At 45.5% G+C, this 15,838-nt stretch overlaps 1 protein-coding gene across 1 annotated transcript in view; it reads left to right on the forward strand.

Annotated features, from left to right (window-relative positions):
* The window catches only part of ADAMTSL1 (ADAMTS like 1), a 380,207-nt gene that overhangs the window by 245,436 nt on the left and 118,933 nt on the right, over positions 1–15,838 (forward strand). Inside the window, 4 exon segments of the mRNA XM_038552482.1 lie at positions 213–392; positions 6,285–6,438; positions 7,334–7,402; positions 7,405–8,461. Of these exon segments, the coding sequence (XP_038408410.1) occupies positions 213–392; positions 6,285–6,438; positions 7,334–7,402; positions 7,405–8,461 (1,460 nt within the window).

Here is a 15,838-nt window from a genome sequence, read left to right on the forward strand (position 1 = left end):
ACTTGAAATTAAGATTGGAGGGTGTAGATCTTGTGACAAACTTCATTTCAAAGAAAGGAAGCAAAATCCTTTGGGTTGATTCTTAGTTTTCTTCTTCTTCTTCTGTTGTTTTTTTTTTTCCCCACTCTTTTCTCACCCAAGGCTAAGATGAGTACTGGCAGACAAACATACCACTGTCCTACGTTTAGATGGACTTTTTATTCCTTCCCCAGTGTTCCAGGACCTGTGGAGGGGGCATCCAGAAGCGGGAGGTTCTTTGCAAACAGCGCATGGCTGATGGCAGCTTCCTGGAGCTTCCTGAGACCTTCTGTTCAGCCTCTAAACTGGCCTCCCAGCAAGCCTGCAAGAAAGATGACTGTCCCAGCGAGTGGCTCCTCTCTGACTGGACAGAGGTACGTATGTATGCTCCTTGGAAGGAGATCATAAAAGAAGCATAAGGAAGAAGAGGAGGTACCCCAAATTTACACAAACAGAAGATGAAAACAGAACAAAATAATCCTCCTAGCATTTCAGAACTGTATTTTTGTAACCATTTATCCCATAATGTGCAACCAGCTTTTAACTAGGCTACATGGACATGAAGTAAGCAGCCAGCCATTACACGACAATCAGAAGCATGGAATTGTAAACAGGTTCCTCGTGGAACAAAACCAAGCTTTGTCTGGCCCAGAATTCCTGTCAGAAGACTGTGTTGTTCTACCTTTATCCACACCCACCTTTCCGACCTCCCGGCACCTCCTCCTCCCAGATGTTTCTAGTCTCTACTCAGGATGGGCAAAGCCTCTTTCATTATTCCCTTCCAAGTTACTGGACAATAAGGAACATGATTTATTAAGAAAAGAAGGCCAGGGAAATCCTGCCTCTTTACTGTCAGTTTCCTGGCTCCAGGACATTAACAGCTTCCCAGCAAGAGAACTTGATTTCCCCTGCTGCTTGCATTTGGGGGGATGATTACATCAGCATCCACCATTCCTTACTTACCTCATAAGTTAAGATATACCCCCAACTCACTTAACTTTTCTAAATAATTCCTACTCTAACACTAGCCTAAATTAAGTCATTTACACCTAGCTTTGACTTGTTCTCAGCCCCTCTACCACTACTGTGAATTGTGTACAACTCTCCCAGCTTCATAGGCATGTGTGTCTTCCATAAAGAAGTTCCCCTAAAAGTATTGCCTCATATGCAGATTTAACCAAGAACAGAATTGCCAGGCCTGAAGTGAAAATCTTGGTGTAAAAAGCAGATTCAAGACCCTGTCCTTTCTTGCATTTAACCACTTGCACTGGGCTTGCTGATCCCATTGCCTTCTTGGTATCGTTGTGTGCATATGTGTATGTTCTATGTATTCAACAGGATGGGGCTTCTGGGGGTTGAAACACCTCACAAGGACGCTTGCTTCCACAGAGGGAAAAGCTGCCTCTGAAGATTAAGAGGCCACCTCTTTCAACCTGGGTTCTTAGAATTCTTGCGCTTTATCTAGAGCTTTATAGATATAAAGTTCACTCAGGTGGTGTTTACTAAGGGCATCGCGAGAATGAGGTAACCTACTTCACCACAGGTTTTATATTTGGCAATAAAATTGCCTTCTGGTGCCTCACCCCAAATGTCCCAGAAGAGAAATAGGTATGATTATTTTTTTTAATTTTAAGAACAATTATCTTTCAATAGGATAAAGGATTAAAAGCATGTAAAATAAGTGTGTGTGTGTGTGTGTGTGTGTACACATGTGCATGAACATGTAAGTGCCAGTTTTTCCATGGAATGTTGATTTGAGGTGTGGTGTTATGTAAGAAAAATCATAACAGAACTAACCATGTAGGAAAGTGCACCGAAGTAAGTGGCTCTAGATGGAGACTTCCTTCCAGGGGCATACGGTAAAAGGTGTCCTTCTACGAATTCTGTCGGTGATAGTTGTCCTGAGTGGAATGCTGAGGAAGGGACTTGTGCGTATTATCATGGACCTGCCATGTTTCTGGAGTTTGTGGCCTCTGAGCACATGGGACACAGAGAATTCAGAAAAAATTCTTTCAGGCCTGCAGATTTGAGGCAGGGCCCCTTGTTTTTAGGCACTAAGGAAAGGAGACTGCTCAAGTGAGGTGCTCTGAGTCCCTTTAAGTATCACAGACCTTTGGAACCCTGCCGTGTGTGCTCAGGAGTTGGACTCATAGAGGCACTTGGGTGGCTCAGTTGGTTAAGCATCTGACTCTTGATTTCGGCCCAGGTCATGATCTCAGGGTCATGAGACTGAGCCCCATGTGGAGATCTGCACCAGATGTGAAGTCTGCTTAAAATTGTCTCTCTCCCTCTCCCTCTGCCTTTCAAGTGTGCACTCTCTCTCTCAAAAAAGAGAGAGAGAGAGAGAAAGAGAGACTCAAAGGCAAATTTAGGTTCTCATCCCGACTCTGCTACTTACTGGCTCTCTAACCTTGGGCTAGTTATTTAACCTGTCTGAGCCTCACTTTGTGTATCTGAATATTGGAGATAATAATGTCCACTCATATGGTTTTTGAGAGGATTTAGATAAATGATGCATATAAAGCTTTGTGCTTAGTAAAAGTTAACCCTATTAATGTTATGGTCCTCTTCCATCCCTGCTCATTGTCAGGAGGAGAGGAAATAAAAGGAAGCACTTACCTGGACTGGCTAGACCCAGGGTCATGGCCTAGGCTTCCTGCGGGCTCTTCCAGTCTTCTTAGGAAGAGAAAGTCACACTTTGGGAAGTAGGACTGGTTAGCCCTTATGCGTGGAATGTTCTTAGGTTCTGGGTTATCTGGGCTGATGTGTAGAAATTCCAAACATTGGGGAGGGGCTGGGAATGGTGGGTAGGAATCACCAGTTCACTGGGATTCAACTCAAGCTGGTGCCATACAAATGTGCTCCCGGGGGTGTTCACAGAGGCTCTTATTGGCCCTGTCATCCAACAGCCCTTGCCTTGGCCCTGGTGCTCTGATTGAGATGAAACACGCATTCCACATCCCCTGCCCCCAAGACTCCCCTTGGAGAAAGGAAGACCTGGATGATCTATGGGTGTTTTTCATCCTCAAGTATCTGGGCTCAATCTTATAGTTACTGCACAGAATCCCTCAGAGACAGAATTAAGCCAAAATTTTAGACACTTCAAATAAAATTACTTTCAGATTCTATTCTGAGAATAAGACCCCTTAAAAGGTTTTACTTCTTTTCTTTAAAAGAATTCCTTGCATCTCTGGAAAGAGATGGCTATCATATATTTTTAAATCATATTTTTATGAAAGTACTTTCCCCCAAAAAATATAAAAGAAATTAAGGTCAGAGTAGTCAATTTTAGAGCTAGAAGGAACATAGAAGATTCTATAGCCTGGTGGTTCTTTTAAAAATTAAAGCCACAGAGGCCTCTTTTCAATTGAAATGTTACTACAAAGCCAAGAATCTCAAACAGAAAAAAAATCAGAGCTGTTTTGGTTGAAGTATGGTCAAGGGCCCCAGATCTCCATAGGTTGGATCTCCAGATCACCCGAAAGCCTCTGAATCACTTCCTCAACATAGAAGAGGGTTTGAAAATCCCTCCTCATGCTTAGTTTTCTTTTAGAGATCTGGAAACTGAGCCTCAATAAAGAACTAGACTTGACCAAAATCATAAACCAATCTTCAGAGATATAGTCTATTTTCCTGCTTGGCAGGACTAAACTGACCATGCTTTTAAATTTTCCAGGCTCTTTGCCTCCATCCCACCTGATCCCAGGATTTGGGGCTGTCATTTACAATAAAATAAGAGATGGGTAGAATCTGGAATCCACCATCATCAGGAAACAAAAGCAATGGGTTTCCTACCTCCATTTTTTTTGCATCTAAAATGTCTTTCAGGGTGGCGTATATCACAGCACATTGCATGGAGTAGTTCATTTCAGCAGGTTAACATATAACACTTGAAAATATAAGATAATATTTTGGGGCTTAGTGTCATTTTTCAAGTTAACGTGGCACACTGCCATGACCCTAGTTCAGGTCTTTATCATCTCGAGCCTGGACTACTGTGGCAGCTCCTTAACTGACATCCCTGCCTGCCATACATCTCTTACTCCCTTCCCTCCCGGACACTGTTGCCAGATTAACCTTCTCAAAACACCTCTTTCATCATTTCACTCCTCCCTCCAATGGCTCCTCACTGCCTAGTGGACCAATTCCAAACCTTCTGTCTGAAAATTAAAAATCTCCAACGTCTGGCCCCAAACTACCTCTTGAGCTCCTGACACTCTCGACTTGTTCCCTCTGTTCAGTCAGACTGGTTTAGCTCTTCCTCGAAGCCTGCCTTGGATTCTTGCACTGAACTCTTCAACTGTCGCTCTGGATATTCCCCTGCCTCCCGTGCTTATCCCTAGTTTCTGCACACATTTGTACTTTACTCACCTTCAGAACCTCAGCTGGGAAATCACTTGTGCACCATCAACATTCAACCATTGTTAGCATTAATTTTGTAATACTTCACTTCTCTTGTAGTTTTATATTCCTACTAAATCTTATATTACTGTCTAATTCTTTGAACAGCTTTATTTTTTTAAGATTTTATTTAAAAAAAGATTTTATTTATTTATTTGAGAGAGAGCAAGAGTGATTGGGTATACGAGAGAAAGAGAGAGCACGTGAGAGAGAGAGCATGAGGAGGAGCAGAGGGGCAGAGGGAGAGGAAGAAGCACACTCTCCGCTGAGCGGGGAGCCCGATGTGGGACTTGATCTCAGGACTCTGGGATCATGACCTGAGCCAAAGGCAAACACAACCAACTGAGCCACCCAGGCACCCTGAACAGCTTTATTGAGGTATAATGTACATACTATAAAATTCAACTTCGCATTGTTTTCAAGGTTTGTCTGTTTACTACATATCCAAAAGAACAACAGTCCTTTTATGGTAGAATAATATTCCACTATATAAATATACCATATTTTTGTTTATCCATTTACCAGTTGGTGGACATTTGAGTTATTTCCACATTTTTCTCTGTTGAACATTCTCATTCAAGTCTTTGTGTGAATGGATGTTTTCACTTCTTTTGGGTAGATACCTACAAGTGAAATTGCTGGGTCATACTGTAAATTTATGGTCATCTTTGTAAGAAACTATCAAGCTGTTGTCAAGAAGGCTGCACTATTTTACATTTCCACCAACAAGATAAGAAGGTTCTAATTTTACACATCTACATTTACAATAACATTTGTTACTGTCTGTTTTTGTTATGGCCATTCCAGGGGATATGAAGTGGTATCTCATTGTGGTTTTGATTTCTATCTCCCTAATACGATATTTCATTTTTTTTTATTTTTTTATTTTTATGATAGTCATACAGAGAGAGAGAGAGAGAGAGGCAGAGACATAGGCAGAGGGAGAAGCAGGCCCCATGCACCGGGAGCCTGACGTGGGACTCGATCCCGGGTCTCCAGGATCGCGCCCTGGGCCAAAGGCAGGCGCCAAACCGCTGCGCCACCCAGGGATCCCCCGATATTTCATTTTAAAAACACATTTAGATTCCCCCCCACACACTCATTTGATGACAGCCCCTTGAGGTACAAACCACCTTGCACTTTTTTTCCCAGAGTTTCTAGCACCCGAGCTCAGACAAAGTAGATGTATGACAGTTATCAGATGCTTAACATTAAAATTATATTTGTGAAGGAAGGAAGAACATAATTAGCATTGAGTGTCATTTCTGTGTGTGAAATTCAAACTATATTATCTCATTTAATTCCCAACCTTGCTGGGGTGCCTGGGTGGCTCAGTCAGTTAAGTGTCTGCATTTGGCTCAGGTCATGGTCCCAAGATCCTGGGATTGAGCCCCACGTTGGGCTCCTGGCTCAGCAGGGAGCCTGCTTCTCCAGCTCCCCCCGGCTCATGCTTGCTCGCTCTCTCTCTCACTCAAATAAATAAATAGAATCTTAAAAAAAAAAAAATCCCTACCTTGCAAAATAAGTGTACAAAGTAGAAACAGACTCTGAATTGCCAACTGGTAAAATACCAAGCTGGGATTTGAACACAGGGCTCTATGACTCTGTAACTCTAAAGGCCAGGCCACATAAGTAGAACAGGTAGAGTGTCTACAGGAAACCTGAGAGCAGAGAAATCTTGGGATGTGTTTACAATATGGCCGTGTCTTCCCAAAGTGCTGCATACTTGATGTTTCTCTCTTTCAGTGACTGTTGCTTTTTTAAGCAACTTTTCTCGCATTTTGGTGAGTTTGAGAGTCCATACAAAAACCCATTAGCCTCTAGTTCCTGCATTTACGTACATGTGGTCCCTCTTTCCTCACCAGTGTTCCACAAGCTGCGGAGAAGGCACCCAGACTCGGAGTGCCATTTGCCGGCAGGTGCTAAAAACCGGGGTCTCGGCCATTGTCAATTCCTCCCTGTGCCCTCCCCTGCCCTTCTCTTCATCCATCAGGCCCTGCATGCTGGCAACCTGTGCACGTGAGTATGTCTGAGCTCTGGGGACAGGGGGACCGAACCCACCACCCAGGAGCGGCTGTGGCCACACGGTAGCTTTCCTTAAACCCAAGACCAGAGGGAGGCTGTCAGGCAGTAGGGCTGGAGGACAGCAGCAGGCTGGTGGGCTCAGCTGGAGATGGAAAAGAAATCTTAATTACACGTGGCCAAGCAGAATTCTCTTCTCTGCTGGAAAAACAGTTTGCAGGGGGTAGTGCAAAGTTCACTGGCTGGCACAGAGAGATCTGGAAGCTGGAGTCAGCATATTACCGATGAAGCCTAATGCTGTCCACTCGGGGGTTTTAAAATGCCCTAAACAGATTTGTTATGTTTAATATTAATCCCTGGAGTTGTAACACCTCTGGGCTCTCCTCCCCAAGTACCCTGCCCCGCCCCCCGCCCGTGCTCTGCAGAACACGAAGGGATGTGGAAACGGAGAGCAGTCCCCTTCCCTTTGTCCCCTGCCTGTTTTTATGATGCTTGTTTTCTTTCTTTTTGAATCCTTCTAATGAGAGGAACTGCCTCTGCCCCTGGCGTCCCCCTCCATCTAGAACCTGCATCTCAGCTTCTAGGGGTAGAAAGCCCCAGCAGGGTGATAGCAGGTTGCCCCCGCTGCACCCCATTAGTTGGAGCTTAGCCTGGGCGGCAGCCTGACGGCCCACAGCTGGCAGCCGCTTCCTCCCCGCAAAGCCTAGGGCTTGCGCCTCCCCTGAAGCCCTGTCTCCCTCCTCGGCTCCAGTGCGTCCGCTCCCTCGCTTCCCCGCCCCGCTCCCTCGCTTCCCCGCCCCGCGCCCCGCGCCCGCGCCCGCGCCCGCGCCCCGCGCTCACTCTCGTTCTCCTCCGCCCTCCGTGCGCTCCCCTCCCACTGCCTCGGCGGCAGGGCCCGGGCGGCCGTCCAGCAAGCACAGCCCCCACATCGCGGCCGCCAGGAAGGTCTACATCCAGACCCGCCGCAGAGGAAGCTGCACTTCGTCGTGGGGGGCTTCGCCTACCTGCTCCCCAAGACGGCGGTGGTGCTGCGCTGCCCCACGCGGCGCTTCCGCAAGCCGCTCATCACCTGGGAGAAGGACGGCCACCACCTCATCAGCTCGGCGCACGTCACCGTGGCCCCGTTCGGCTACCTGAAGATCCACCGCCTCAAGCCCTCCGACGCCGGCGTCTACACCTGCTCGGCGGGGCCCGCCCGGGAGCAGTTTGTCATCAAGCTCATCGGGGGCAACCGGAAGCTGGTGGCCCGGCCCCTGAGCCCCAGGAGCGAGGAGGAGGCCCCGGCGGGGAGGAAGGCCAGCCCCAAGGAGGCCCTGCACACCCACAAACACCAGAACGGCATCTTCTCCAACGGCAGCAAGGCCGAGAAGCGCGGCCCCGCCACGGACGCGGGGAGCCGCTACGATGACCTGGTCTCGCGGCTGCTGGAGCAGGGCGGCTGGCCCGGGGAGCTCCTCGCCGCGTGGGAGGTGCAGGACTCGGCCGAGAGGAACGCGTCCTCCGAGGAGGACCAGAACGCCGAGCAGGCCCCGCGGCCCCTGCCCTTCACCATGGTGACCGAGCAGAGGCGCCTGGACGACATCCTCCGGAACCTGTCCCAGCAGCCCGAGGAGCTCCGGGACGTCCACCGCAAGCACCTGGTGGCCCAGCTGGCCCAGGACATCTTCCGCAGCCACCTGGAGCACCGGGACGCGCTGCCCAAGCCCTCGGAGCGGAGGCCCCCCCCGCTGGCCGTGCCCCCTCGCAAGCACGTGTCCGGCTTCAGCAGCTCGCTGCGGACCTCGGCCCCCGCGGGGGAGGCCGTGGGGGGCCCTCGCCGGCCGCACCGCAAGCCCACCATCCTGCGGAAGATCTCGGCCGCCCAGCAGCTGTCGGCCTCCGAGGTGGTCACGCACCTCGGGCAGACGGTGGCCCTGGCCAGCGGCACGCTCAGCGTGCTCTTGCACTGCGAGGCCATAGGCACCCCGAGGCCTACCATCAGCTGGGCCAGGAACGGAGAAGCGGTTCAGTTCAGTGACAGGTGAGCCTGGCAGCCACCGGGGCTGGGGGGGGGAGGGGCGGGCGAGGGGCCACAGGTCGCCGCCGGGGTGCTCGCCGGGGTGCTCGCGCGGCTCTTCCTTCCAGGTGGTTCCAAGGGTAGGGCTTAGAACCCCGGGCCTCGGGCCTGGCAGCCTGAGTTGCAAGTCACCAATAGGCCTGCTGGAGCCAAGACTAAGTACTTGATTTCTCTAAACTGTATGCTGTCCTCTTGGTAAGGTAACAGTAACAGTGCCTATCCACCCCAGTCCCCGTAGGGTCCCAAAGATTAATGAGATATTCTCCAGATAGCTTTGAACTTTTGGCAGAAAGCTATCATTCAAGGCCAAGGCATTATTACATTACCACTCTGTGAGATGGCCCACTGAACAGCTTATCCATCAGAATACTGTCTCCGTGTGTGGTCCCTCAGGGCTGGAGAGAGAGTGCAGCCAGCACCTGCTGCTCCCTGTGGGTGAGCCCATCCTCTGTCTGGGCCCGACAAAGCTGGTTGTTCCAGAAAGCTTTTATTCCCAGTCAGACCTGTGATTAATTATCCTAATATCTCACGGTGTCTCTGTTTTGATGTGTCATTACGAGGATGACAGCATGTATTACTTACTGATTTCCTTGGGCCATGGCCATTTATAATGTAAAATCAATAGTAGTGGTAGAAGTTATAACAATAATATTTTTGAACACTATGTGCCAAGAACCGTGCCATAATTCCTGCATATATTCTCTTTTAATCTTTATAGTGGCCCTGACAACAATAATAGCTAGCATTAAGTGAGTAGCGACAATCTGCCAGGCTAATGGGGTCTTTGTGTGTTTATTTCGTTAAATTCTAACTAAGCCCTAAGAAGTGGGTACGGTTTTTGTTTTTGTTTTTGTTTTTAAGATTTTATTTTTATTTATTCATGAGAGACACACAGAGGCAGAGACATAGGCAGAGGGAGAAGCAGCCTCCCCTCCAGGAGTCTGCAGGACTTGATCCCAGGACCCCTGGATCATGACCTGAGCTCAACCACTGAGCCACCCAAGTGCCCCGTGGGTATAGTTTTTATCCACACTTTACAGAAGAGAAAACAAAGCCTAGGAACTGGCTAAAGATCTTAATAGTAGGTGGCAGAGCCAAGATACGTGACACAAATAAGATAGGCAGTCAATGGGAAGAATCATATACTCTGGATGAGAGAGGGGTCTTTAAGGTCCTCCCACATAGAGTCCTCGTTTTAAATTTTTATCTTCTCTGAATTCATGTAGAATGCTATTTTCATTAAGAATAATCCCAAATACTATTACTTGGCAATCCTTGTACCTAGCTTGCTAGCTTTGGGTAAAGGAAAGAAAGGAGCGAGGATTTATTGTGCCAGGCACTTTGCCAGGTATATTTATATGTAACTGCATTTCTTATTCTAACAGTCCACAAGATTGACATTATCCTCCAGTTTCACATAGAAAATCAAGGGTTAGCAGCTCACCCAAGAAGATCACACTTTAGTAAGAGCCAGACCAACGATTCCATATCAAGTTTGTTTGAGTCCAATTTGGTCTCCTCTTCTGAGACTGGGGAACAAATGTGACTTTGTCTTGCCTGCCTACATCTTTTGTGCCTTTGAAATGGCAATAATATTGCCTCTCAGCCTTAGTACTTATAGGCCAAATACCTTTAATAACAACAATAGTAGTATTTTTCCGGCGTACTCTTATTATGTGCCAGACACGGTAATCAGTGCTTTAAAGGCGGCATCTTATTTAATCTCCAAAAATAACCTTATAGTTTAAACACTATTATTGTTACCACAACAATATTTCTCAACAATGAGAAAGCTGAGACACAGATGTGGGAACCCACACAGAAGTGCCGGAGACAGGGTTTGAATGCAGGATTTATTGCACCAGGCATTTTAAATGCACACCTCAAGAACCTCTCCTCTTGTGTGCTGCTTGGTTCTCCCCAGCTCACGCTTTCATTGGTCAGCTAATGGCTAGGGTTCCTGCAGATCTTCCTAGAAATCTTTACAACAGATTTTGGGGTCAAGCTGAAGTTGGAGTAAATCCCCTTGAGGTCACGGAGTCGATGAGAGGTAGCCCCGGTGTCAGATCCCCCAGGATGACGGGTGCAGGTGAAGAGTGGTGCCCTGGTGCTGGGGTGGATGGTGCACTCGAAGCCTATTAGTGCACCGTCCTACCTACTGTGACCAAATCATGTCATCTTCTCCACCAGCCAGTCAGCTTCTCAAGTGTAGGTACCATTTTATTCCTAGACCTCTTGTCCAGGATTGCGCTACTGGGATGGAAGGGAATAGCATTTGGCTATACACAGGAAAAGATGGGAATTAATGTTTCTTGACTCACCACAGACCCAGTGCTCTGTGCCAGCAACTTTTTCATAGCCATCGCCCTTGGTTAATGGCCACCACAGGGTACAACATAGGAGCTGCTATCCCGATTTCAGAGATGAGAAAACTGTGGCCCAAAGTAGTTTGGGAGCTCGATGATGTTAGCTCGCAAAAGGCAGAATCAAGAGGGCAGATTCGAACCCAGGTCTGCCCAACCCTAGCCCATGCTGTTTCACTTGGTATGACCTTAGTCCCTTCATTTCAAAAGCAGGGGAGTGGCAGGGAGGTTGTACCAGTTCATCTCTGAGGTCCCTTCTACCTCTTTCACTCACTTACAAAAAGCCACAGAAGACAAAAACCCATATGCTGGTGGGGAGTGGGGAAAGCCTTGAGCACAGGAGCTTCAATCTCTGTCGCATGAGCTATTTCTGAGCCCCCTCCACAAAATGGGAGTTCACCAGTTGCATGAGTTTGGGACATATTCACTTAAAGCTGAACAGATGTACTTTGCTGCTGGATTTTACTTCTATTTTTTTAATATAGTGCTTGATATTTTTTCTCATTTTTATTATAAAAGCAGTAAAAGGACTATAAAGCAATTCAAATAATACCTAAATCTATAAAGTACAAATGTAAGTCTCCCTCATCCTCCCACATCGATTCCCCAGAGTCTGTCTCTCTTAATAATTTGGTATACATCCTTTTGGAATTTTTATATATTTTATTGCATTATATATAAAACACATATACACATATATGACTTGGGTTTTTTAATGGAATATTACTCATGTTTAGAAATTTCATGTGGTTTCTACTCAACAACATGTCTAGAAGACATTTCATTATAGTATGTAGAGATCTGCGTCACCATTTTTAATGGCTGATTACTGTTCCTGAATGCATTTAACTATCCCCCAATTGAAAATTATTTTGGTTTTTCTATTTTTTTAAACTCCTTTAAGCACTCCAATGTGTGTTGTGACTGTCCAAGTGAATAATGCAGTATGCGTTATTTTCCAAGTAGTTCTTTGATCAATGAACAATTTTTTGCCCTAGTCATCTCAAGGATACCAAGAGTTCTTGAAATACCACTTAGGAAACATTACTTTCACCTTTTAATTCTCACCTCCTTGGGTACTCTGTGTCTAGCTCTAACGTCTTTAAGATGAAGAGGGTTCCATGGAATCTTACTAGAAAAAGACACATGGGAGCCAGGTGCTAAAGATACCGAAGGTGCTAGACTAGAGCCAGTCCTGGCTCTTCAGTCACAAGGACATTGGTGGCAGCAAGGGTTAGGAGTAGCATTAAGAGGAAGAGCACATGAAGCACATGGGCAAACAGTTTTACAGTTTTTGCCACTCTCAAGATTTTTCTAGATCTACCCTTGACAGAGCTTTCCAATGCAAGTTAATGGCACCCGGTAAAGAAAAATATGAGATTTGGGATACTGATCTCTGATGTCATAATTTCTCCATTTAACTTAGCCAGCCAAAAAGAAATATGACTGGAGCTTTATTTTCTATACAGTTTTCCAAGTCCTGTTGAAAAAAAGAGAGTGAATATATCTGCACAGAGTATGCAGGAGCACAGAGCTGCCATTGGGACTCCTTTGCTATGGGCCATTGGTGACCTCTCTGTGTTGGGTTTCATTGCTTGTCATCATTCCTGTGTCCGGTAGCAATTCAGAAATGCTCATTTATTTTCACACAGAGATGTGCTGAAATGCCCAGTGCTGTAGTTCAGTTAGTCTGTTTTTGCTTAGTACCAAATCCATCTTTCTGAAAGAATCTGCAAGATTCAGCTGGCTATTGGTTTGTAGGACTTTGCCATGTGTTAAAGTATACTCTTAGTAACCTGAGCCAGCCAGATAGGTCAAGAGATGAAGAAAGTAACTAAGGAGAAGTCTACTACTTCTTTGGCTTTTCAGTATGCCAAAGTTTTATCTGAAAGAAATTGCTTCTATGAAAAAATCACTATCAAGTCAATACCAGTGTACCTCATATATATAATTTACTAGTTGAAATGAATTCACATGCCAACTTATCAAGCAATAGTTTATGGGATGTTATTGAATATACTATGATAGACTGGTTCATCATAATCCCCTGCTTCTCCTTTATTTCATATAACATTCCCATGGATCCTCAGAGCCGGACCCTCAGTTAGATACTGGGGATAGAGGAAAAAAAGACTCACTCCCTATCAGTGAAACTCAAAGTCTCATGTGGAAGCAATAGAAGTAAATGCAGTGTTCAAGCGCTAAAAAAAAAATCAGTATGGATATTTATTCAGTCCATAAGAATTTATTAACCTATCTATTATATGCCATACACACACACCTAGTCACTAAGAAGGACTATTGTGAATGAAAAAGTAGTCTGTATTCCCATGCAATTTACACACATTTAGATTTCTGCTCAAATTTGTGCATCAGAAAGGCCTTCCCTGGTCACTATCTAGAAGAGCAATCCTCATCACCCTTTATCCCTTTAACTCTGCTATTTTATTCATAGACTTTTACCACCATCTGATACATATTTATTTGTTGACTGTGTGTTCATAAGGGTAGGGACTTTATTGCTGTATCCCCCTGTTGGGAATAGTGCCTGGCACCAAACAGATACTAAATAGTGAGTGAATGAATGAATGAAGCAAGACAATAAACACAGAAAAATGCACAAGCATCAGGTGGTGATAAGTGTTGGACAGAAAATTGAAACAGGTGATAGGGAATGATTTGGTGTCCACTTTAGATGGGTATTCTGAGGAGGTTACCTATAAGCCAAGATGGGAATGATGGCCAGTGTCCAGCAATATGACATCAGGAGAAGAGCACTCCTGCATAAGGAAAGAGCAATGTGAAACTCTCAAAGTGAAATGAGTTCAGTGTGTTGAAGGAACCCCAAAAGAAACTCATTTGGCTGGGCTGTGGTAGGTAGAAGGTAGAGGTGATGTGGCCTGAGGCCATGAGGTTAATAGAGACCAAGAGAAGGAATCTAGCTTTTAGTCTGAGTATCACAGGGAGAGTTTGGAAAATATTAGGAAAGTAAAATGATCTAATTTCCATTTTTACGGACTCACACTGTCTACTTTGTGGCAAGTGGATTATAGGGGAACATGAATGGAAGTGGGGGGTCTAGTGAGATATCCTTCGCAATCACCCCTTCGATTCCACAAATATATGCTTGGCATTATAGACAGTGGTAGGCACCAGACCGTGAAACAATAAATCAAAGTCTCTGCTCTCTAGAAGCTAAGAAACAGTGAAAGGCTGGTATGGAATAAAATAACTTGAGCCCTGAGTTTCTTTTAAACTCCAGTGGAAAAAATACTTCTCTTAAAACTTCTAAATGTTTAGGGATGCCTGGGTGGCTCAGTGGTTGAGCATCTGCCTTTGGCTTAGGTTGTGATCCCAGGGTCCTAGGATTGAGTCCTGCATCCCCGCAGGGAGCCTGCTTCTCCCTCTGCTTATGTCTCTGGCTCTCTTTGTGTCTCATGAATAAACAAATAAAATCCTTTAAAAAAAAAACCCAAAACTTCTAAACGTTTAAAAGTGAATAGAAAAGGCCTTCCCAAGCTCGTATGCACAATGATTACCAGGAACTTGTCAGAAAAGCAGATTCCCACAATCCTACCTTACTCCAGAAACACCCTCTACAGCAGTACCCCATAATTCTCACCCTACAAGCACCACAGGTGACTCTGAGACCAGACATTCGAGGACTGCTGTTAAGAAACATGTTGAGCAAGAAAAGGGGAAGAAAGTGAAGCTCACTTGCTATTATTAGTTCTGTTAAAAGACCTAGTGGTGGGAGACAGAACTCCACCCTGAAGGTGACACTTAGGAATTCCAGGCACCTTCCCTTCCTCCCTGCCTTCCCCCTAATATACTTCCTTCAACCCACACACCGGCATGTGGGTTAGATTGAGTTCACACAGGTCCTTGGATTTGAGGCAAACCACAAAGTGCCTGGGGTGTGATGAGAGCAGACATGATGGAAGTTAACAGACCTCAAATCTGTCAGTTTGGGGGGAACATTCTGGACTGCGTAGAGGTTAAAATAAGCAAGTGCGGCCACTTGGTTCAACCTGAAAATAAGAAGAACTAGACTTTCCAACTCAGCCAGAAAAGGAGTGAGTTAGAAACTTATGTTCACAGGGCTGTGATGCCGCTTGATTTAGAAAACAAGAAAACTTGGCCTCCTTCTCTCTTTGCCTTCATTGCTGAACCCATAGCTCTGTGAACCTGTAATTAATTGACTGTTTTCACCATATTGCTGCCCTACAAAGTACATCAGGAAAGAAATTTTAGAGCCCCACCTCCGGGGTCTCATGCATTAATGGTATCTGAGTGGCTTGAAAACCTTAATACGATAGCCCTAGAGTAGCCAGCCCATACCCTGGAAATATTTTGCATACAGCAGACTGTTTTAGCTGCCTCCCCCAAGGTTGCTAATTATGAATTTTTTTTAAGTTCCACCTAATATTCTCTCTCAGCTTATTATAGATTTGGCTTCTCTCTGTCCACCTCATACATACTCTTTGTGTATGTGTGTGTCTGTGTGTGTGCGTGTGTGTGGTTCAAAGAGTTAAATATATGGTGCCTTCTCTACTTTTTTCTCCAAATTTTTAAAGTCCAGTTAGTTAACACAGTGTAATATTAGTTTCAGATGTAAAATGAGTGATTCACCCCTTGCATGCATCGTCCAGTGCTCATCACAAGTGCACTCCTTAATTCCCATCACCCACTTAACCCACCCCCCAGCCACCTCCCTTCCAGTAACCCTCAGTTCTCTATAGGTAAGAATCCGTTTCTTAGTTGCCTCTCTTTTTTTCCCTCTATGCTCATTTGTTTTGTTTCTTAAATTTCACATAGGAGTGAAATCATATGGCACTGTCTTTGACTTATTTCATTTAGCATAATATTCTCTAGCTCCATCCACACTACCAAGATTTCACTCTTTTTTAGAGCTGAGTAATATTCCATTGTATGTATGTGTGTATTTATATATTTATATATATATAATATACATATA

Source organism: Canis lupus, chromosome 11 (assembly GCF_011100685.1).
Source record: "Canis lupus familiaris isolate Mischka breed German Shepherd chromosome 11, alternate assembly UU_Cfam_GSD_1.0, whole genome shotgun sequence".
NCBI classification, from domain to species: Eukaryota; Metazoa; Chordata; class Mammalia; order Carnivora; family Canidae; genus Canis; species Canis lupus.